The sequence below is a fragment of the Sus scrofa genome, chromosome 3, assembly GCF_000003025.6.
Source record: "Sus scrofa isolate TJ Tabasco breed Duroc chromosome 3, Sscrofa11.1, whole genome shotgun sequence".
Lineage (NCBI taxonomy): Eukaryota > Metazoa > Chordata > Mammalia > Artiodactyla > Suidae > Sus > Sus scrofa.
The window spans coordinates 37,739,380-37,761,291 of NC_010445.4; the positions used below are offsets into that span (position 1 = coordinate 37,739,380).

Here is a 21,912-nt window from a genome sequence, read left to right on the forward strand (position 1 = left end):
TAAGGATAAAAGGAACTTCGCACAGGTGACAAGACGGTCCCTGCTGTGCGAAAGCCACATCACAGCGGACACAGCAAATACAAAGCTCAGGGCCCCCAGCGTGGAGGGAAGACCCGTGAGCTGAGGACGGCTTTGACCAAGCAAAGCCTCTGGAAGGTGCTGCCTCTTTGGTGGGGAGGGGGCCTCCCCACCTTATACACCTCTTCTGGACACAGTCTCCACAGTCTCCACCACCCACAGGGCTGAGCCCTGGCTGCCACTAGAGCATGCAGCTCCCAGCCCCTGGACATAGCCGGATGGCTGCAGTGGACGGGGGCTGGGCCATCCCCAGAGCTCCCCCCTTTCCTCCCCCCAGGGAACTGGACCCAGGACTTGGTCCCTGAGGGCCCCCAGTGGACAAAGTCGGCTTTAAGCCTGCCCCGGCAGCACACACTGAGGCCAGAGGGGATGCGGGCCCTGCTTCAGCTTCCCCTGGCTTCCCCAGTGGGCGTGGTTCCCCACCCTGGGCTCCAGAGACCCCACCCCCCAGGCTGCCAGGGCACGCCATTCCTGCCTGAGTGAGTTGGCGTAAATGCCACGGACTATCAATCTCCAAAGAATTCAAAATGTCATTAAAAGCACCCCTGCTAACAAGCCAGACAGAGACAACCCGAGACAAAAATCAAAAATATGCAAAAGACCTCACAGAAAAGAGGAAAAGAAATGAATGGCAATCTACATACAAAAAGGAGCCCAGCCTCAGGGTCATCAGGGAAAAGGAAATTATAACTACCCCCTGACATCCATGCTAATGCTGAAGAGAAAAGCAACAGCAGCTGAGCCACCTCTGGGCAGCAAAGTTGCCTCTGCTTCTGCTGCCTGCCGCAGCACTACTGCCTTGCTTGGGTTGCCTCTCCTGTTTTCCGTAAAGATCCGAGACAGGTTCTCAGCTGAAGAGGTGATGAGAGTAAACTTGAGATGGCGGCTGATCTAAATAAGCCCTTTGCTTGAACCAAGCATTTGTTGACCAAAGTGTTTTCCCAGCTTTTTCTCAGAGAGACACTCAAAGTCAAAGTTTGAGCTAAGACGAGCAACCTCAGCCAGCAGTCAGACACCAGAGTGCAATGTGCAAATCCAGTGTGCTGCCACGAATTGTGACTTTTTTGTTTTGTCTTTTCTAGGGCCGCTCCTGCGGCATATGGAGGTTCCCAGGCTAGGGGTCTAATCAGAGCTCTAGCTGCCAGCCTACACCACAGCCACAGCAACGCGGGATCCGAGCCACGTCTGCAACCTACACCACAGCTCACGGCAATGCCAGATCCTTAACCCACTGAGCAAGACCAGGGATCGAACCCACAACCTCACGGTTCCTAGTCTGATTTGCTCCCGCTATGCCACAACGGGAACTCCGAATTGTGGCTTTAAATAAAGGCGCAATTTTAATTTTTCTTCCGGGGGGGGGGCAGGGGAAGAAAAGCAACAAAATGGAACAGAACACACACACACACACACACACAGAATCTCGGGTAGCTGTGGTGGCACAGGTTCAACCCCCGGCCCAGCACAGTGGGTTAAAGGATCCGGAGCTACAACAGCAGCAGCAGCTCAGATTCCATCCCTGGCCCGGGAACTTCTCAGTTCTGCTATTCTTCGGTTGTAAACACACGTACGTGTGTAGCCCACACATTTTCTGAAGCACTGAAGTGAGTATGATTCCTTCTCTTGATCCCCCTTAAAGGCACTGCAGGAGGCTGGTCACTCGGGGCTGCCACAGGGGCGGGAGATGCGGGGAGCACAAGGCGGCAGTTATTGGAACAGCGGACGCCGGGCTGACCGGGGGCAGCCAGTACCCCCTTGGAAGGCCGGCTCTGTGGGTGTCAAGTACCCAAAACCAAGTCAACACCCAGTGGGATGCAAGGGTGAGAAAATGGGTTCTTTCCAACCGCCGCAGACACGGGGTGGGCAGATGTTCCCACGTCGGTCATTCCCAAGCCTCCTTCCCAGCTTGGACGGTGCCGCCGCCGATTTCCAGACAGCGAGTGACCCCACCCCGCCACGCTGCCCCACACCGCCGGCTTCTGGGCAGAGTGAGGCACGGCCAGGCGGGGGCCGGGGCTGGCTCCCCCAGCTCAGGAAGTTGGCAAAGCTGGACAATCACCCCGTTCTTCACTGAGCCCGAGGCCAACGCTGCAGGATGACACAGAAACGGGAGGCCACGGCTGCCCCCGACCACGTGCAAACACCCACGGGAAATGGCCCTGGATGTCTGGCTGCCAGCGCCGGGCTGGGGAGGTGAGGCAGGCAGCAGTGGTCATCCAGGAAGCACAGGACCTGCCCAGGAAGCTTCCAGGCCACTGAGAAACACAGGCTGGGCAGGGCCTGGACCGGGTCCACACCCCCAGCTCCCGGGGACTCACAGGCAGAAGTGCAAGGGGACCAGAGGTTACTGTAACCCCAGGGAGTCGGGAAATGGGCCCGAGAGCAAGCACGGGGCCTCTGGACTCAGGATCCCGCGCTCCTCCAGCCAGGGCTCTATAGCAGGTGGGGGCACAGGACTCAGGCGGCAGCGGGCTCGCTCCCGCTGCTCAGCTGAGCTCCGACTGTGGCCACCCCGTTTCTGGAAGAGTGTGCTATGAGCACAGAGAGGGCCACCTGACTGTGAGGAAGAAAACACAAGCACCCCTCTGGTCTCGCGCAGGCAGGGCCTCCGTGCCACGACCAGCGTCCGGCACAGGCTGAAAGGCAACGAGACAAACTGGTGGAAGGGTGCAGAACAGCCCAGGAGCCGCGAGAAGGATGCGGGACCTCCAGGCAACGTGACAAACCCCAGCCCCAGCAGCCTCAGGGCCCAAGTGCCCACAGCAGGCTTCCAACCCCGAGCAACCTACGGCTTCTCCTTTAGGGAAACAGGTCCTCAGACACCCGCCCCCATGGACAACTTAAAGAGGCTTTGTTTCTATTGCTTTGTTGTTGTTTTGACCTAAACATAACAATGGAAGCTTGAAAAATACAGCCAATTTATACAGCTCTTACAATGATAAAGCCCAAACCGAGGTGCGCTGAGCAGAAGCAGAGAACCAGTTCGCCTACGCGAACAGCACAGGCGGCGTGCTGCCAGCCATGCAGGTGTAGCGCTCTGAGCAGGAGGGGGAGCCCTGTGTGCAGGTGGGGCCCCTTCCCCACCCCCACCCCAGCACCACTGACCACGGGCCTGGGCGCACAAGCTCACTGCCGCCAGACAGTGATGGGGCCCAGGGACCCAGAATGTCCCAGTGCCAGAGGTTGTCCTGGGTGACACAGAAAGTCACCCCTTGTCGAGAACACCTGCCTTGGGTATCTCTTTCAGGCTCCAAATAAACTAGAAGTGGCCAGGCCCCCACTCTACAAAGAAACCCGACACAGGTGGCACTGCTGACAAGCAGAGGTTTCTAGACCACCAGCAACATAGCAGCACACGCCCACAGCCTCCTGACACACGCCTCAGGCCCCTCATCGCTAGGGGCGGGCCCAGCGGTCCTCAGACCCCCGCCTGACACCCCAGGGGATACGATGCAGCCCAGTATGAGCAGCTTGTACCCTGGGGAGAGAGGCTTGCTGTGCAAGTATTTATTAAACACCTGCTGTGTGCAGGCCCAGGTGCTGGGAGAAAAAGGACTCAGTCTGATTTGTAGTTCCTCTGCCAAAAAGGACCAAAGCGTAGTGTCACAAGGACAAGGCAAAGCTCCAGGGAGACAAAGGGGCTGAACAGGCTCTGAAAATACAGGTACCTGATGTACAAAAGGTTTACGGCTGGCGGCTCGCAAGGTTGACTGGCCCTCCCGACACTTCTGCTGGGTGACTTGTCCCCACCATGACCTCCCTCGGACACCAGGGCAGGGCAGCCCACATTGCTGTGAGACACACAAGTAGCAATGGTGATGCCGGAGGAGGGATAACCCACAGCCACACTCCTGTGACAACCCACTGAGTTCCAGGCTTCCCTCGGCCCTGGCGCCCTCACGCCTGCTCTGAGCCTCGGCTGGGGACCGAGGGTGAGGACATGCGGAAACAGACCCGGGCCTTTACAGTCAAGCGATTCCTGACCAAGGTGTAATGGCAATTTGATGGGGAAAGAAGAGCCTTTTCAACAAATGATGTTGAAATAACTGAATAGCCATACGCAAAAACAAAAACTCGGATCTTTATCTCAAACCACACATGAAAAAAAAAAAAAAAAACTCGAAATGGATCAAAAATCTAAATGTCTAAGGTAAAACTAAAATCAAAAAAAAAAAAAAAAGGAGAAAATTGTGACCTTGAGCTAGGCAAAAATCTTTCAGATGTAACTCCAAAATACATTAACCATTTAAAAAACCTGACAAACTGAACTTCACCAAAACTTAACTTTTGCTTCTCAAAAGACACCATTAGGAGGGTGTTCCCCGCATGGCTCAGCGGCTAATGAACCCAACTGGGATCCATGAGGATGCGGGTTCTACCCCTCGCCTCGATCAGTGCGTCAGGGATCCAGTGTTGCTGTGAGCTGGGGTGTAGGTCACAGATGCGGCTCAGATCCCGCATTGCTGTGGCTGTGGTGCTACGTGGCAGCTGCGGCTCTGATTCGACCCCTAGCTCGAGAACCTCCATATGCCATGAATATGTGGCCCTAAAAAGATGAAAGAAAAAAAAAAAAAAAAGACACCGTCAGGAGTTCCCTCTGTGGCGCAACAGGATGGATGGCGTCTCTGCAGTGCCTGGATGTAGGTTCCATCCCTGGCCAGGTGTAACGGGTTAAAGGATCCAGTGTTGCTGCAGCTGAGGCTCGGATTTAATCCCTGGCCAGGACTTTCCATACGTCGTGGGTGCAGCCATAAAAATTTTAAAAAGAGGGTTCAACGCTGGCCCAGAGAAGTTCCACAGGCATCCCCACCCCCTCCAAAAAAAAAAAAAAGAAAGAAAGACAAACTACAGACTGTAGACAACATTTGCCAATGGCAGATCAGAGAAATGAACGGTAACATAGTGTCCAGAACCCCTGGAATACACTTACAACTCCATCAGAAGACACTCCAACCTTTACAGTGAGCAAGACGGAAAGAGCCAACCCCCTACACACACACGCACACAAAACAGTCACGAAGCACATGAAAAGACGCCCAACACCATCAGTCACAAGGGAACTGCAAATCCAAACCACAATGAGCTACCGCCTCACACCCACCAGCACAACTATAATTACCAGGGTGGGCAGTAAGTGTGGACAAGGACGTGGAGGGTTTGGAAGGCTCGCACACTGCTGGCGGGAAGACACATCACATGGAGCAGCCGGCATCATGGAAAAGTCTAGCAGCTCCTCAAAGGCTTGCACACAGAGTTAGCACGTGACCCGGTAATGCTGCTCCTAGGTGTTTATCAAAGAACACACCACACCAGTGCTAACAGCGCCGACGGCGGCGTTACTCCTGATAGCTTCTGGAACAGGGGGACACCAGCCAAAGGTGCGCTTACGGGCGAAGCGATAAAGAAAATGTACTACAACCAAACACCGAAGCTCAACAGGCCTCAATCTCAAGATCATCATGTTAAGCGAGAGAAGCCACCAGGCCTGCTGTGTGACCCCATCTACATGAAATGTGCAGAAAGGGCAAAACGGAGAGACTGGCAGCAGGTCAGCGATGCGGGGGGATGGGGGTGACGGCATAGGCCACCTGCAAACAGGCACAAGGCGAAAAAGCCTTCAGGGGCGTTCCCGTCTGGCTCAGCGGTTAACGAACCCGACTGGCACCCCTGAGGATGCGGTTCAATCCCTGGCCTTGCTCAGTGGGCTAAGGATCCGGCGTGGCCGTGAGCTGTGGTGCAGGTCACAGACGCAGCTCGGATCCCGCGCTGCTGTGACACAAGCCAGCAGCTGTAGCTCCGATTTGACCCCTAGACTGGGAACTTCCATATGCCTTAGGTGTGGCCAAAAAAAGAAAAAAAGAAAAGAAAATCAGACAGGAGTTTTTTTTTTTTTTAGGGCCGCAGGTGTGGCATATGGAAGTTCCCAGGCTAGGGGTCAAATCGGAACTACAGATGCCAGCCTACACCACAGCCACGGCAATGCCAGATCCTTAACCCACCACCACGTTAGGCCAGGGATCCAACCCACATCCTCAGGATACTAGTTGGGTTCATTTCCACTTTATTATTTATTGCACTCATTTTTTAAGTTTATTTTTTTGGGGGGCCACACCCTCAACATGTGGAAGTTCTCAAGCCGGGGATCTGAGCCTCAGCTGCAGCAACACAGGATCCTTAACATACTGCAGCCAGTCAGGGACTGAACCCACGTCCTAGCAGCAACAGTGCCAGGTCCTTAACCTGCTGCACCAGAGGGAACTCCCTGACGAGAGATTTTAGAAGCCCTCCCCCTTCCCTCTCTGTGACAGGTATGTTAATTGATCTTACTGTGATAATCATTCTCCGATAAATATACATATCAAATCAATATGTGTACAACCTTAAACTTACATAATGTTATATGCCAATTATGTCTCAATAAAGCTGGGGGGAAAAATGGACAGTGTTACAGAGCTGTAAGAAAAAACTACCAGCACTCAACGATTCAATACGATCAACAAAACTGGCCCAGACTTGAAAAGAGATCAACTTTCTCATAAATGGACTATGGCCCATGGGTCCCTAAAATCATCTCAAAGCCCCCCCTCCCATCCCCAGCCCACCCTTGAGGAAACATACTAAAGCACTGCGTAGGTCCCCAGCTGCCTCCTGGAACAAGGTGGCCAGAGGGACAAGGAAGCAGAAAGGACAGGCCCAAGAGAGTCTTGCTATCACTGGCAGCAGAGCTGAGGTGGCCCATGGCACCCAGATGCCAGCCCCAATCGATGAGACGTGGCTGACTGTAGCCAAGAGTGGCCCAACTGATTAACAAAATCTGCCACGTAGGATCCAAAAGTGGTGCTCTAAGTGCCTTTTGTGATTTTGTCCAAACGCCCAAAGGAAAAAATATCAAGTTTGCTCTGATCCCAGAGAACAGCAGGTGCCACCTTAAACCTTTGTTTGTCTTTTATCTTTTTAGGGCTGCACCCACAGCACATGGAGGTTCCCAGGCTAGGGGTCGATCGGAGCTGTGGCTGCTGGCCTACGCCACAGCCACAGCAACGCAGGATCCTTAATCCACCGAGTGAGGCCAAGGATTGAACCCGCAACTTCATGGTTCCTAGTCGGATTCGTTTCCACTGCACCACGACGGGAACTCCCCCAGCTTAAACTTTTTGCTATCTCTGCCAAGTCACTGCTAACTGCAATTAGACTCTGACTTGGTCACCTCAGAGTCTAAATGCAGTTAGAATTTTCTAATTTTCTTTTCAAGCCATTACAGCAGCTAACATTTTTTGAGGTGTTTAAATGCAGGTTCCTAGGCCACAGTGGCAGGGGCAGCAAGTCTGACGTGGGGCCTGGGAAATGCACGTTAAACAAGCTTCCCCACAGGTGGTTCTGGAGGACACTCAAAGGAAACCTGGCCGGGAGGTTGCCCGCAGGCCAGCTGTGAGGCCTGGAAGACCACGACCTCAGATCAAAGGCTTCTCCTTGGTCCTCCCTCCCCATCCTCCTCCTTCTCTCCTCTCTGGGCAAATGAAGGGATGAGGAGACGGCAAGAGTGAGAAAGCCCAACTAAAGTTCCAGGTTAGGCCACACTCATCATCAGAAACAGAACAGTGGGGTGGGTACAACCGTCTGAGAGTCCAAGTCCAGGTCCTGCTCCCAGATGCACTTCCATCCAGCCCTGAGACCTTGAGAAAGTCACTTCTTCCAAAGTCACTTCCTCCCTGGAGGCTCAGGTCTCTCAGCCACAAAACAGGACACAGGCGAGCCTGGCAAATCTCCTCCAATCATTCTCAGGTTCTCCACTAAGGATTCCCAGCTGCTCTCCCATCCATGGCGGCAGGGCCTCCTTGGGCCCACCCACCATCCACCACACACCACGCACACCTGCCAGGACACAGGACAGCCAAGCCCCTGTCCAGAAGACACGGAGAGTGTCCAGAACCACTGGCTGGGTCTTCGCAGGAAGCGAAGAAGGGAACCCCCAAAGGAAGCGAAAACTGGCGAAGAAGTGATGTCAATCCTTTGGACAATGACCACTTTATCAGCACAAGCGAAGCGCCGGGCACCGTGCTAAGCCCTCACCAGCGTCGCGCCCCTGAACCTCACCCCCCCACCCTGGGGGTTTCCTATTGAGTGTCTCGCCCTGTGCAGCCGAGGGAGCGGAGGCACGCAGGGGCGAACTGACTGACCCAAGGTCACCTAGCCGGGACCAGGCAGTCAGCCCCGGGCCCGACCCACGCCCCGGGGTCCTGGTGGCGGAGCGCGCGGAGCCCCGGGTAGGGCTGCTGCAGAGGGGCCCGCGGGCCGACCAGAGCTCCTAATCCACCCTCCGCGGAGAGGCCCGCGCCCCAGCCCGCGCCTCGCTGTCTGCGCCCAGGGCCGGGGCCGGGACAGCACCTCACCGGACTTCGGTGGGTAGCGATAGGCCGAGTTCGCCTGGATGTCAATGTCCTCCACGCCCGCGATGCGGCGGCTCAGGATGGAGCCCATGGTGCGAGGCGGGCTGGGCCGAGGCTGGGACAGGGGCAGCTGCGGCGGCCTCACACAGTCATGGCCCGGACCAGGCCGCACGGACACTCGCCCACAGCCGCGGGCGCTCGGCCTCCGAGCCCCCACCCCCGGCTCGGCCTCGGGCCCGACGCCACGGCGGCCCTCCGCCCCCCCGGCGCTGAGGCACCTCGGGAAATGGAGTCCCCTCCGCGCCGACGCTGCCCGGCGGCCGCGCGGGAGGCCCACCTAGGAACTACATTTCCCAGGAAGCTTCTCGCCCAGGCTCGCTGAAGTTGTTGACAAATGCTTCGGGACAAACCAAATGGACCGGAGTCCAGAGGGGAGGACCCCATCAACTGCAGTGCAAATTATCCCTCCCTCTGCATTCCAAGCACAAGACTAACGTCGTAGTTCTTTAGCCTTCTATTAATAATTTTATTTTCATACATAGTCTCTTCTAGGAACCAACGCCTTCCATTTACTCCTTTCTGAAAAAAATCTCTCTGCACTACCATGGATCTCCCCACTTCCCGGGATTTAATCTCCTGGCCCGGCCAGCAGAGGGCAGACCCTTACCTGCCACCTGCAAAGAGTTGGGACGGAACCCCAATCACCCAGAGCGGTGCTCACAGGAGAAACGAGGCACCTTCCCCAAAACTCTAGGCATCTCTCCAGCTCCACGTCCAGAACAGTTACTTTGAAGACATAATTTTAAAGCTCCCCGCAGAGGCAGTAGACCTCTCCGCACTATACAGAGAGGGGAACTAAGGCACAAATGAGGGAGGGCCACCCGGAATGGCGCTGAAGACAAGTTTATAAGATTCAGGTTAGAGATTAAGCCTCCTGTCAGGTTGCAATGTACTTTCTTGGTTTTGATTCACACAAAACTCTAAGCAGACCAAATGAGAATCTGTTTTCACCTACTTTTCAGTTGCGAAAAGGCGATTCTAAGAAAGGACTTTCCCCAAGATAGGTGTTGGGAGGGCAGAGGCTGGCTAAGAGTCTCAGATGGTAAATTCACCACAGTTGGCATTAAAGTGAGCCCTACAGCTTCCTAGAGGCCAGAACCCATCCAGAATATAACCTTCCTATTTTCAGGAGACTTGGAAAGCCAAAAATAAAAACGGAGGTGAGGGATTTGTGTGATTATGAGGGAGAATCCAGGTCTTGGGGAAGCTCGGTTTAAACTTTCTGCCCTGCACCCAAGATCCCCATTTACTGCACCCCTACTATGTGCTAGACATTGGTGTTGAGGGCTAAACACACATCTCCTCTTTATTTTTAAAGGCCACACCTGCAGCATATGGACGTTTCTGGGCCAGGGACTAAATCCAAGTCACAGCTGTAACCTACAGGTCCTTTAAGCCACTGCACCTGGCCAAGAGTGAACCTGCGCCTCCGAAGCAACCAGAGGCATTGCAATCAGGTTCTTAACCCACTGTGCCACAGCAGGAACTCCATATCCTCTCTTTTAATTCTCTGTCGTAGGTTCTATTTTCATTCCCAATTTACTGAAGGGGAAAGAGGCTAGGCAACGTGGAGTATCCCACTCAGCTTGCATAGTAGATAAGTGGTAATACAGCTGGAATTTGACCCAGGCCACTCCTTTTAATGCCACGCTCTCCTGCCACCCCTACCCACCCCCACCCGAGACAGGTACCCTCAAGTGCCAGATTTCTTGTCTCTTGCCCCCAGATGGGCCTGAAGACACCCCCATCCCATGTGACCTTTCTTCTCTTCCTTTAAAAGGCTTTCTGTTGAATCACATAACACTGTTGAATCATATATACATAAATAGATATACCAACACGGCATCCAATTTACCAGGCTCCCTGTTTGGAGGGGAGGGGAGGAGGATACTAAGGGCCCAGATGTTCTGGCTGAAAAACAACCCTAAGAGCACGTCCTCCCTATGGATCGTGGGCCAGGGCAGCCGTTTCCATGGGCTGGATGTCTGATTAATTACATACTCCTCTCAAAAGAGCTTTGGACTTGAAGTGTATGGTTCTGTGCTTCTCCACCCACTATTTGGAGATAGGACCTTTCTGATTTGATCCTGGTTCTATTATCAACATCTTGGCTGATTCATTTTTTTATTCAACAAATATTTATCACGCTACTATGTAAAAAGCAATGAGCCAGGCATAGAGATTAAATGGTAAAACCCACAGATATGGAACGTTTAGTGAGAAACAGACATGAAAGGAGAACAAGTGTATAAAAATACAAAATATGGGTGCTGTAGGGAGTTCCCATCGTGGCGCAGTGGTTAAAAAATCTGACTGGGAACCGTGAGGTTGCAGGTCCAATCCCTGGCCTTGCTCAGTGGGTTAAGGATCCAGCGTTGCCGTGAGCTGTGGGGTAGGTCGCAGACGTGGCTTGGATCCCTCGTTGCTGTGGCTGTGGCGTAGGCCAGTGGCTACAGCTCTGATTAGACCCCTAGCCTGGGAATCTCCATCTGCCATGAGAGCGGCCCTAGAAAAGGCAAAAAGAAAAAAAAAAAAAAGGTGTTATAGGGGAATGGACTAAGGTGCCATGAAACACCAGGACCGGCGTACCATTGATAAGGGAGTCAGGGAAGGTTTCTCGGAGGAGGTGATATGTAAGCCCAGACTTGAAGTACAAGTAAGAACCAACCAGGCAAACTCTGAAGGAGTAGGTCAGCCTAGGTTCCAGGCAGGGAGAACAGCATGTGCAAAGGCCCTGCGGAGCTGAGTGAGATCCATGAGCTCAAAGCCCAGTGTGGCTAGAGTCAAGGAGGCAGGAGGGTTGGGGTGCAGAGGTGAGGAGTAAGGTCAGGAGTAAGGGCCCAGACCTCAAGGCCCCTCCGTCAGCCAGCATCTGGTCCTTGGAGTCATAAAGACAGACCCACTTCATGGCTTCCTAGTTAGGAGTCCTTCAAGTCTAGACTTCACGAGCCTCCTGAGGGAGCAGGATTGCTGCTGATGCATTCCTGTCTTCCCAGACCCAGTGGATGCCTGATAAACACATCCGTGGAGTGACTGAAGGAATGCAGGGCTCTGGGCCCTCCAACTCTGGCAAGGTCCTCAATCTCCCTGGACTTCAGATAAGATGAAGGCACTGCCCCAAATGCCTTTTATCCCTCCCTTCCCCCATCTACTGACCCCGACTGTCAGGCCCCATCCAAGCCTGTTAAGAAATCCAAAGTCCACCCTCTAGCCAGGCTGATCCTGGCTGCAAACAAGCTTGTTTTTCATTCCCTGCTGCCCTTGGAAAAACAAGCTGGCTGGGGGGCCGTAGGGGCGAGAGGGCGGACCTTCGCTCCTACTACCCCACTGCCCCACCCCAGGCAGCTGGCTGGCCTGGAAGAGCTCCTTCTGGGCTGGGCAGGTCTAGGCAGGCACCTGAGCGAAGGTACTCCCTCTCTCGCTAAGCAAGAAAAGCCCCCAGTGGGTCCTGCCAGGGCAGTGCCCATCCTCCTTTGCCAGAAACACACCTGCTGCTCACTGGGCGCCTGCTCTCCTCCACGGGCTCTGAACACTGTCAAGAGTGTAAAGAGGTTTGGATTCCAACCTCGGTTTCCTCATCTGTAAAATGGGGCTTGGGTCCCCTAGAGCAGTCCGGGTGGAGGCAAAGAAATGGTGCTCCGAGCACCAAGCCCATGCCAAGCACCTCACTGGCATTAATCTGCCAGAGCAGTCCTGGGAGAGCTCTGAGCTCTTACCTTGGGTTTCACAAATGAGGAAACTGAAGCTTAGAGCCGGAGGACCATGTCCTAACATCAGAATCATTAAGTGGCAGAGTCGAGACTGACACTTAGGTCTGTCTGGCTCCAGAGCCTGCTCACCTTCCACCATGCCTTACTGTCCCAGTGGTAAGGATGTAGCAGTAACTACATTTAGAGCCGCCTACCCCCGTGCTGTGCCAAGTGCTTTGGCTGCATTAAGTCATGTATGATGTTTTGTAAAGGTGAAAGGCCATTCTTTTTTTTTTTTTTTTTGTCTTTTGTCTTTTTAGGGCTGCACCTGTGGCATATGGCGGTTCCCAGGCTAGGGGTCCAATCAGAGCTGCAGCTGTCGGCCTACACCACAGCTCACAGCAACACCAGATCCTTAATCCACTGAACAAAGAGGTGGGCTCCAGCCCCCCCTCACACCCCCCCATACCAGTGCCCAAGCCCCCATAACTTGGGATATTTCAGGTCTAGTCCACTAGTCCCCCACAATGGCCCTCCCACCAGCCAAAGATAACCCTCCCTGGAAGAGTTCAGGGACCCACGAAGCGCTCTTCAGAGAGCACTGCAAGTCCTCCTTCCATGCACCTGCCCCCGGGTGGGACAGTGCTTTTGTTCAATCCAATTCTGCAACAAGGCCCTGAGCAGAGACGGACTGCCCTGGAACCAGACACACCCAGGACATCACCTGAACTGGAATGGACCTCCCCCCCACATCTGGTCTCCACAATGTTCAGACACAGTGACCCTAATGCGGACACTGGATCAGATCTATTGAAGGCCCTCTATGGCTGGCCTTTAACCCACCACCTCCAGGGCCTGTGCCGGTTTCCTTCCTGAGGGCACCGCCCAAGCTTTCTACATCTGCCCTTGGAATTTTTTTTTTTTTTTTTTTTTTTGGCCAAGCCCACAGCGAGTGGAAGTTCCTGGACTAGGGGGATCCCCTGCCACAGCAGTAATACGAGCCACAGTGGTGATAACGCCAGCTCCTTAACCCGCTGCACCACAAGAGAACACCTGTCCCTGGGAATTTTGACGCATGCCCCCACCCCTGCCCCCAGCCCACCCTTTTTTAGAGTTTGTTCTCTGTACCTGGGACCAGGCACAGAGTAAGGACCCAATAAATAGCTTCTCGTCTAATGAAACTGGGGCCAGGGAGCGAGAGGAATCTGGATAAGGTCATTCTGGGCGGAGGTGACTGAGCCTTCCACCCCTCCCGCCAGTTCCGAATCCGCCAGGCACCCCGCACACCAGATCTGAGACGTCAACCGGAAGACGAGCGTGCGGAGCTGTAAACACAGCCCGCAACACCCCACCCCCGAGCGCTCTTCAACCCCGCCCCCGCCATCCACGTGACGTGCCCCCGCCCGCCCCCGCCGCTGCCTCATTGGGCGGCCAGCTTTGTTTACCTTATATGGCCAGGTCCTAACACCGCGCGACCGCCCATTGGCTAAGGTGCGGCCTCACTCACTTGACGTCACTCAGGACTGAAGATGCAAATAAACCGAGGCATTCTGGGAATTGGAGTTCAGGGCCATCCCGGAACTGGCTCCGCGCGGTCCTGGCGCCCGCAGTCTGAAAGCCGAGATTTCCGGCAAAGCGCACGAGATTTTGCGTGGGAAAGTGGGAACCTTGAGCGGAGAGTACCCCTAGGCCGCCCTCCCTTCCTCAGCCGTACATCGAGCCTACTGTGAGCCTGGTTGAGCGCCAGGCCGGGGAGGGACCCGCGTCGCGAGTGGGCGAGGCGAGCTTGGACTCTGTGCTGGGGAGACTCGGAAGGCTTTCTGGAGGCTGTGACTTTAGGCAGAACTCTGAAGGGCAGATTCATTCAGTCACTGAACGGGTATTTATATAAGCGCCCACTGTGTGCCAGGCCTTCTGGGTCTTACGGCCCTAGTGCTGCCGATTTGTACCAAAATCCCAACTTCTCCCCCCACCCCACTGCCCAATAGTGCGCCCGCTCGACACAGAGGGCTGCCAACCACCCTGGGGGTCGGGATCCTCGGGTCCTAGCCAATATCCTGCGACCCGCGTTTGCGCCCATGCAGTCTGGAGTCCTCGCCTCCGGACCCCTCCTCAGTGTCGGGGATGGGGCGCGGGGCCCCCAGAGCTGCGTGCTCGTCCTGGTCCTGTACGCAAAAGGCGCCCAATGTTCAGACACACCCTCGGGCCGGCCCGGCCTGCAGCTCCCGTCCGGGCGAGGCGGAAGCGGCGCGGGACTACATCTCCCAGCATGCCCCCCGCGGCCCGGAGTGAGGCGAGGCTCGGTGAGTCAGAGCCGCACAGTAAATATTTGTATTAGCCGGAGCCGGCTCGCTAATGGTGGACGCGTGAGGCGGAGGAGCGCGCGGCGGCTGGAGGCCGGAGCGGGCAGGCGGCGGCGGCGGCGGCGCCATGTCCGTGAACATGGACGAGCTCAAGCACCAGGTCATGATCAACCAGTTCGTGCTGACGGCGGGCTGCGCAGCCGACCAGGCGAAGCAGCTGCTGCAGGCGGCCCACTGGCAGTTTGAGGTGCGCGGCCGGGCCGGGGCGCGGGTGTCCGTCCCCCGTGGCGGCGCGTGCTGCGGGGTGTGTGCGGGCCGGTGTGGACACGTGCGGCTGTGCCGGGGCCGGGCCCGCGCACTCGGCCCGGTGTTCCGGCGGTCGCGCGCCCCGGCGTCCGGGCCCCAGCGCGCACACGCGGCGTGTGGGTCAGGCCCGGCTGCGCGGCCGTGTCTACGCGGCCCCCGGAAACGCAGCCCGCTCCGGGTGGGCGGGAGGGGCAGCCTGGCTCCTAATCCCCGCCCCCCCATTCCCCGGCGGCCGGGTTACGGGGATCCCCCCGCCCCGCGTTTTGTTCTGGTAATGGCCAAGGCGAGGCGGCGCCGAGGCCCCGACGGACAGTTGGGCGGGCGGCAGGAAGAAGGACGCCCCAGCACTGGCCTGAGCCGGGCCCTCGCCGCCCCCACCTTGGATATGGGAGCCCCGAGCCCGCGGGCGCAGCTGCCCGCCGTGTGTGGGTCTGACGGTCTGTGTGTTGGATGGGCAGCCCGGTGCCGCGTGTCCACGTACATGTGCATTTGTATTTACGCACGCGCCACGCTACGTGTGGGCACGTGTAAACACGCAGTCCACCCGGGGCACGGGTGCGGGTGGGGGGGGAGGGTGTGTTCCGTGTACACACTGGTCGCCGTTTTGCAAACGGTGCTTACGCATGTGCACACGAGTGTACAGGTGGTGTGTCGGAGCGCACACTACAGCTACGGGACGGCATTTGTGTGCCCTGCTTCAGAGGCTTGTCCAGGTTCCCTTCTCTGTGCTGGCTAGTGACTCTACCATGGCATCGTGTACACGGTTCAGTAGTTTTCAGCCAGCTGGGCAGGAGGTGGGGCTGCCCCAGCTTGGCCCCCACCTCCCCAGGCCTCTTGGACCCACAGAACACTAGTGCCCAGGGCTTGTGTTGCCAGGAGGCCACCTGGCCTTCCCTAAGTCAGCCGGCCCAGAAATAACTCAGGACGGTATCTAGGGATGAGGCCAGAGCCCCTTGAGCTCCGCCCCTCACAGGTGTAAGGTCAAAGCCCCAGCCACCCTGTAGAGTCTTGTGCCCAGTCCAGGCTTAGGAGCCCAGGCTCTAGATGGGGACCCAGCTCAGAGAAGGTATTTGGGCGGGAGGAGGGACAGGAAGCCAGAGGACTCTGGAGTTCAGCTTTCTGGGCCCGGGATGGGGATCAGGATTCTAGCCTGAAGGTTGGGACACTCTGTGGAGTTAGCGGCCTGTCCACCCAGAGGAGTCTTGCTCACTTTCCTACCAGAGAGCTCAGGGGGACGGCTGACCCCTGCATGGTCCTCTCATCCCAAGATGGAAGGCTGCCCTATCTCTGCACACGTCCCAGCCTCTGGCCTGAGTTTCCTCCGCTGTGTCTGGGGCGGTGTGAGTTGACCTCTAAGGAGTGAAAGGCCAGTACCCCCTACCCCCAACCCTAGCAGCCCCACCCTGCAGGAAGCTCCCTAATCAGCCCATTTGTCTCAAGAGCTGGATGTGGCAAAACTTGCAAAACCACATTCATGGCAGTTTGCTTGAGTCCCACATCTGCATACATGGCTCCCCCCCTTCCTGGGGCTGGGCAGGCGGGTGTCCAGTGGGAAGTGGCCCTACCTGTCTCTCTCAATTTAAGCCCACAGAGCCTGGCACCAGCCCAGGTTGCTGTCACTTGGTCACAGGAATTGAAAATGTAGCTTTGAAGATGGAGATACCTGGCGGGGGAAAGCTGATCTTAGGAGGGGCGGGAGCAGCCTGCGGACTCTGGCATCCCCCAGGAGAGGAGCGCTGCACCCTGGGCGCTGTTTCACAGCATGTAAAAGGGAGATGCGGGGGGAGGGGGGAGGCTCACCTGTGGTGAAAATGGGGTGTGAAGTCCAGTCCTAGGTCTTCTGGGAGTGAGTGGGTAACTCCCCTCTGTGCCTTCCACCCTTGGCTGGCCCAGCTGGATGCCCTGTTTTTGGGTCACATTCTCTGTGATTCAGGTGTTAATGGGGACGGAAGGCTGCTGGGGGCAGGGGAACCTGAGTGCTTTCAACTCTGGAGGGGCTTTAGGAAGGCAGGACAAGGGCAGCCATTTCTCCTGGAATCCTCACACACAACTACTACTGCCTTTGGAGCTGCTGTTGGAGGAGGAATGGTGTGTTCCTTGGGGCTTCTGCGGGGAGAGGGGGTGTCTCAAGGAGGTGCTTAGAGCCCAGGGCCCTCCCCCCAGCTCCCACCCCCGTGTTTGGGGATACTGGGGTAGGGCATCTCCAGCAGGAAATTCCCAAAGTCATCAGAATCTCCTTCAATAATCAAGCTCCTGGGGTAAGCCCCGAGAACTAGGCTGGGTTTCTGGGTGTGTTGGGAGTCGGGGAGGGGGTTAGACAGGGCTGGGGGCGTGTCCGAGGGGGCAGCCATGGAGGGCAGAGCTGCCCACAGACCCTTCACACACTGGACGGGCTCCCTCACCCAGCACTTTCACAAGAGCACTTGGTTCCCTTATTTTCCTGGATGCCTCTCCTGCAGGGGCTAAACCAGGACACAACAGTGCCAGTGGAGGCTGCCCTGGGGCCCCAGCCCCCCAGAGCCACTAGATGAGCTGCTCTAGCCGGGGCTGGCTGCCAGCCTCTTTCCCACCTCCTTCTCATGGTCCTGGGTGCAAAGCCCATCTCCCCTTTCCTCCTGCTCTACCACCTGGAGAACATCCCGCAAGGAAGTCTCGAGGACTGGAGGGGAGAGCGAAACCAGACCTTCCTACTTAATTCTGGCTCTCGCAGCGGAACCATGGGTCTGAGGAGGTCACTGCTGCCAGGGAGGGGAAACTGCAGGCCACCTCCAGTCTCCCTGTGGTGCACATGGAGAAACCCAGCCCTGGGGCAGCGTCCCTTGGTTGAGAGGAGCGGGCAGGTCACGACGCTCAACACCTGGGGGCCTTCACCATCTCCTGGCTCATAGACAAGAAAATTGAGGTTCAGGGAGGCATAGGGACTCGCCACCCATGGAGTTGGTGACAGTAGCGCTAGGAGCTCCGGGCGCCTTTCCTCAGGAGACAAACCCCCACGTTATAGTGATGATACCAGGTAGGGGTGAGCTAGAAGCACCTGGCAGCCAGGGGAGGGCCTTCCCTGCCAACCAGACCTGCCCAGGGGTCGATGGCACCTCCGGGCAGAGGCCGAGGGTCGGGAATGACAGATACTCTGCCTTAACTTGCCAGGCCAGGGCCTCCAGGGTCCTGAGGGTAAGCGTGGGCCTTTCTTCCTGCAGACAGCCCTCAGCGCCTTTTTCCAGGAGACCAACATCCCCTACAGCCACCACCATCATCAGATGGTAAGTGTCCCCATGGACCAGGGACAGCAGCGCAGGAGTCTCCCAGTCGGGGGCAGGGGGAGGCCGCCCATACCCTAGGAAGGTCCAGGGGCTCTGGGCCATGAGGAGCTGCTGGGACGGGACTCCGTGGGGCTGATCAGCAGGCACAGGGGGTCAGCCCGGCCCGGGCAGCGCACCCTTCTTCTGGGCTCGGGCCGCCTGGCCGCCTGGGGGCGGGGCTGCATCCCGGGAGGGGGCCTGGGTCCCCGCCCCCTACAGCAGGCAGGCGGGGCGGGGGGGGGCTTCAGAAAGGGGTGCTCACCCCTCCCTCTTTGTTCCTCTTTCCCCCACAGATGTGCACTCCCGCCAACACCCCCGCCACGCCCCCCAACTTCCCCGATGCCCTCACCATGTTCTCCCGTCTCAAGGCCTCCGAGAGCTTTCACAGCGGAGGCAGCGGCAGCCCCATGGCCGCCACGGCCACCTCGCCCCCGCCGCACTTCCCGCACGCCGCCACCGGCAGCTTCTCGGCGCCCGGCTGGCCAACGGCAGCCTCGCCCCCAGGGGGCCCACAGCACCACCCGCTGCAGCAGCCGCCCCTGTGGACTCCGGCACCCGCTTCCCCGGCGTCAGACTGGCCGCCCCTGGTGCCCCAACAGGCCGCCTCGGACCCCAGGGCCCACCCTGCCATGGAGGCCGAGAGATAAGGGAGGCCCCTCCCCCCTCCCGGAGGCCAGGCCCCCTGGGGCGGGGGAGAGGACGTCTCTGCGGGCCCCCTTCACCCCGTCTGCACCCCCATTCCCCGGAGCCCTGGAGGGGAGAGATCGGGCCCTGGCGCCAGCACACAGGCTGCCCACCCCCGTGCCCGGCAGCACAGGCCTGCGGCACCCAGCTTTCACAGATCTGCTCTAGAGTCTGGGTGCTGGGGAACAGAACTTCCAAGAACAAGCAGCCTTCGCAGAGGACGCGCCCCGCCCCAGGGGGCTGCGGAGGATCTGAGGCGAAGACTTGGCCGGCTCCTGCCTTGGAGGCGCCTCGGCCGGCGGGCGAGATCCCCACCCTCGGGAATGCAGAGCCTTCTCCGCATGTGTGCGTGTAGCTGTGTCTGTGTATTTATATGTATGTCGCTCTTCAAGAAGCAACCTAGTTTATGGGGCAGCTGGACTTTGCATGTTAGAGTGAACCCCCTTTCCCCTCGCCTGCCGCCGCCCCTCTCTCCAGGGCCCTGCCCCTCTCCCCGGCCCCCTGGGCAGCCAGCCTTGGTGTTCCCTGTGGAGAAAAGGATTGTGGGAAACTCCAGGACTCTTCCCACCCATCCCCCAGCACCTGCCTGCTGGGGCTGCCTGCATGCCTCCCCCCAGAGCCCAGGGGGACCCCGTCCCCAGTTCCTTTCCCCCTTTTAACAAAGGAGAAGAAAGAGTTCCAAACCACCGCCAGGCTCTGTGGTCTTGCCTCGAATCCTAAGCTTTGCTGCCAGCTGGCTCCATGTGGTGGGGGAGGGTGCCAACAGAGCCCAGAGCAGAGGCCCACCCCCCAGTCCTGCCTGGCTCCACGCTGCTCCTGTCTGTCGCTGTCTTTTCAACCACAACATGCTCTGGAATCTTCCTACCCACCCCAGGCCCTTCCCATGAAGTTAGTTCCTGGCCCATGTTCCCAGAACCCCAGCCTCTGTCTGCTCACCCTTCCCCCTGCCCAGCTGGACAGGGATCCCAAACTTCAGGGCTAACAGCTGCCTTCCGGTCTGCCTGGGTTTCACTTAAGGAACCTTTCTTCCTGTCTCAGGGCCCCAGTGACTGGCTGCAGGCTGGAAACCGCCTAATCTCCAGCAAACATGCCGGGTGGGGCAGGGCCCCCTCCCTTGAGGAGGCACAGGCCAGGGCACCCGGATTCAGATAGCAGGCTTGGATGTGCAGCCCCCAGGAGCTGGCAGCAGGGACTAACGAGGTTGGTCAGAGTCCAACCTGCAGCTAAACCTTTGGTTACTATGGAAATGAGCCACCCAGGGGCAACAGACAGAATCCCTGGCTGCTCCCAGGCCCAGTTGGGGCAGGCACCTGCTCTTGCTGTGGGGAAAGCCAGGGATGGCCACTCTGCCCTGGACAGCCTGTTCCAGGGCAGGGCATCTTTCAGGCCTGCACCCCTCTGAAGAGTGGGACCAGAGGAAGGAAGGAGGCCTGAGCCTCCTCAGCTCCCAGGCCTCTGCATGGAGCCTGGGTTGGAGAGTTCTGGTTTGGAGGTCTGCTTGCCTGGCATCTCAGCACATGCCATCCACTGTCCTGCACTTGTGCCCTGGGGGCCCCACACTGCCATTCAGCCTCACCTCCGCCCTGTTGGAACCCGGACAGGCTCTGGACCACTGTCTGCTCCCTGCGCACCGCTGAAGACCAGCTGTGGCACCTGGAAGTGTGTCCTCACCTTGAAGCCCACCCTTTTGCCTTCTGGAGTCTGGAGGGGTGTGTCCGTCTGGGGGACGCGGGGGAGGGGCTGTGCAACGGGGCAGGATTAGAAGGGTGAGGCTATCCTGGGCCTTCAGAGTTTTCACTATAGTTTCTTAACCCTTTTGGATGGAAGGAAATTCTCAGGAAGCTGCGACACCCCCCTCCGAGTGGAGGAAAATTGCAGAGGCAGCTGTTTCTGGGTCATCTGCCTCTCAGGGGTGAGCGTGCCTGAGCTCCACTGGGGCAGGACACTGAGGTGGCCGTCCATGGTGGAGCCACACGAGACAGGTGCAAGGTCCAGGGCTTGCAGGCTGGAGAAGTCGCAGGCAGGCCCCTGGATGGTCTGTAGGTGAACCACACCCTTGCTATTCAGAGAGTGGTCCACGGACCAGCAGCAGCAGCATCTGGGAGCCTATTAGATGCAAGACTTCAGGTCCCAGCCCAGACCCCTAGATAAGAATCTGACAGGATTCTCACTTACCCAGGGGACATTCAAGTTTGAGAATATCCCAACCTGGCATCTGGGCCACTGTGGGCTGGACCTGGAGATCCTGGGTTGACTCACGGAAGCTGGAAGAGACTCGAGGTTCCTGCAGGTGCAGCTTGGGCACTCTGACATCCGGGTCTGGATTGTCCTGTGTACTGTGGGATGATGGCCCATGTCCGGGCCCCTTCTCGCTAGTAGATGGGAGTAGCACCCCCAGTGTGACAGCCAAAAATGACTACAGACGTGGTGAAATGTCCTCTGGGGGCAAAGTCTCTCCAGTGCAGAGGCCCCGCCCTGCCCCATGGTTCCCTAGCTGCCTGCAGAGCAGACAGAACCCCCTGGGAGCTCCTAGGCCCCTTGGCATCAGAACCTCTGGGGAGAGGCCCTGACATAATTTCAAACATTCCCCAGAATACTGGTGATCAACTTGTGAATACACTCGAACCACTCGATCATACAAAGGACAAACTGCAGTGTGTCCCTTTGGTCATAGTTGCTATTAAGATAGCTCCTGGCGGGGGGGGGGGGGTGGGAGAGTTGGATGGAGCTGCTCAGCACAAGCCCCTCATGGCAGCTGGGAGCCACCAGATTCCTGACCCTCGAGCCTGCAGTGCACAAGGGTCCCGGCGGTGCTTGAGGCAGCTTTTCCAGAGGAGGGACCAGGAATCTGATTTTAACTAAGTGCCCCAAGGCACCGTGGGAACCAGAGCAGGAAGGGGCAGAAGGCAGGGCTGGAGCTTTCCCACCCCCCAAGTCTGAGCATCTCCCAGGCAAGCAGAGGGCGGCGAAAGGGGGTGGAAAACTCAAGAGGAGCCAGAGGTGGCCCAGCTGGATGCCACGTGCCCCAGAACACAGACCCTGGAACTTCCTCAACTCCCCGAGCCTGGAGGTTTGGAAGCAAGACTGAAGGAGGCAGGAAGCACCC

General features: G+C 57.5%; 2 protein-coding genes across 8 annotated transcripts in view; one reads left to right on the forward strand and one right to left on the reverse strand.

The window, feature by feature from the left end:
* MGRN1 (mahogunin ring finger 1) overlaps positions 1–8,727 on the reverse strand; it is a 53,309-nt gene extending 44,582 nt beyond the window's left edge. For 2 of the 7 annotated variants that reach the window (XR_002342433.1, XM_021086678.1), the window contains exon 1: positions 8,469–8,700. Coding sequence is in view for 6 of the 7 variants with exons in the window: in XM_021086678.1 (XP_020942337.1) it covers positions 8,469–8,556 (88 nt within the window). In the remaining variant the exon portion in view is untranslated. Of the gene's footprint in view, positions 1–8,468 lie in introns of all 7 variants that reach the window. The other 5 variants (XM_021086675.1, XM_021086680.1, XM_021086674.1 and 2 more) reach the window with 4 other exon arrangements.
* UBALD1 (UBA like domain containing 1) lies at positions 13,883–19,493 on the forward strand. Its single transcript, XM_021086690.1, has 3 exons — positions 13,883–14,764; positions 18,021–18,083; positions 18,416–19,493. The coding sequence occupies exons 1-3, from the start codon at positions 14,645–14,647 to the stop codon at positions 18,767–18,769; spliced, it is 537 nt and encodes a 178-aa protein (XP_020942349.1). The 5' UTR covers positions 13,883–14,644; the 3' UTR covers positions 18,770–19,493.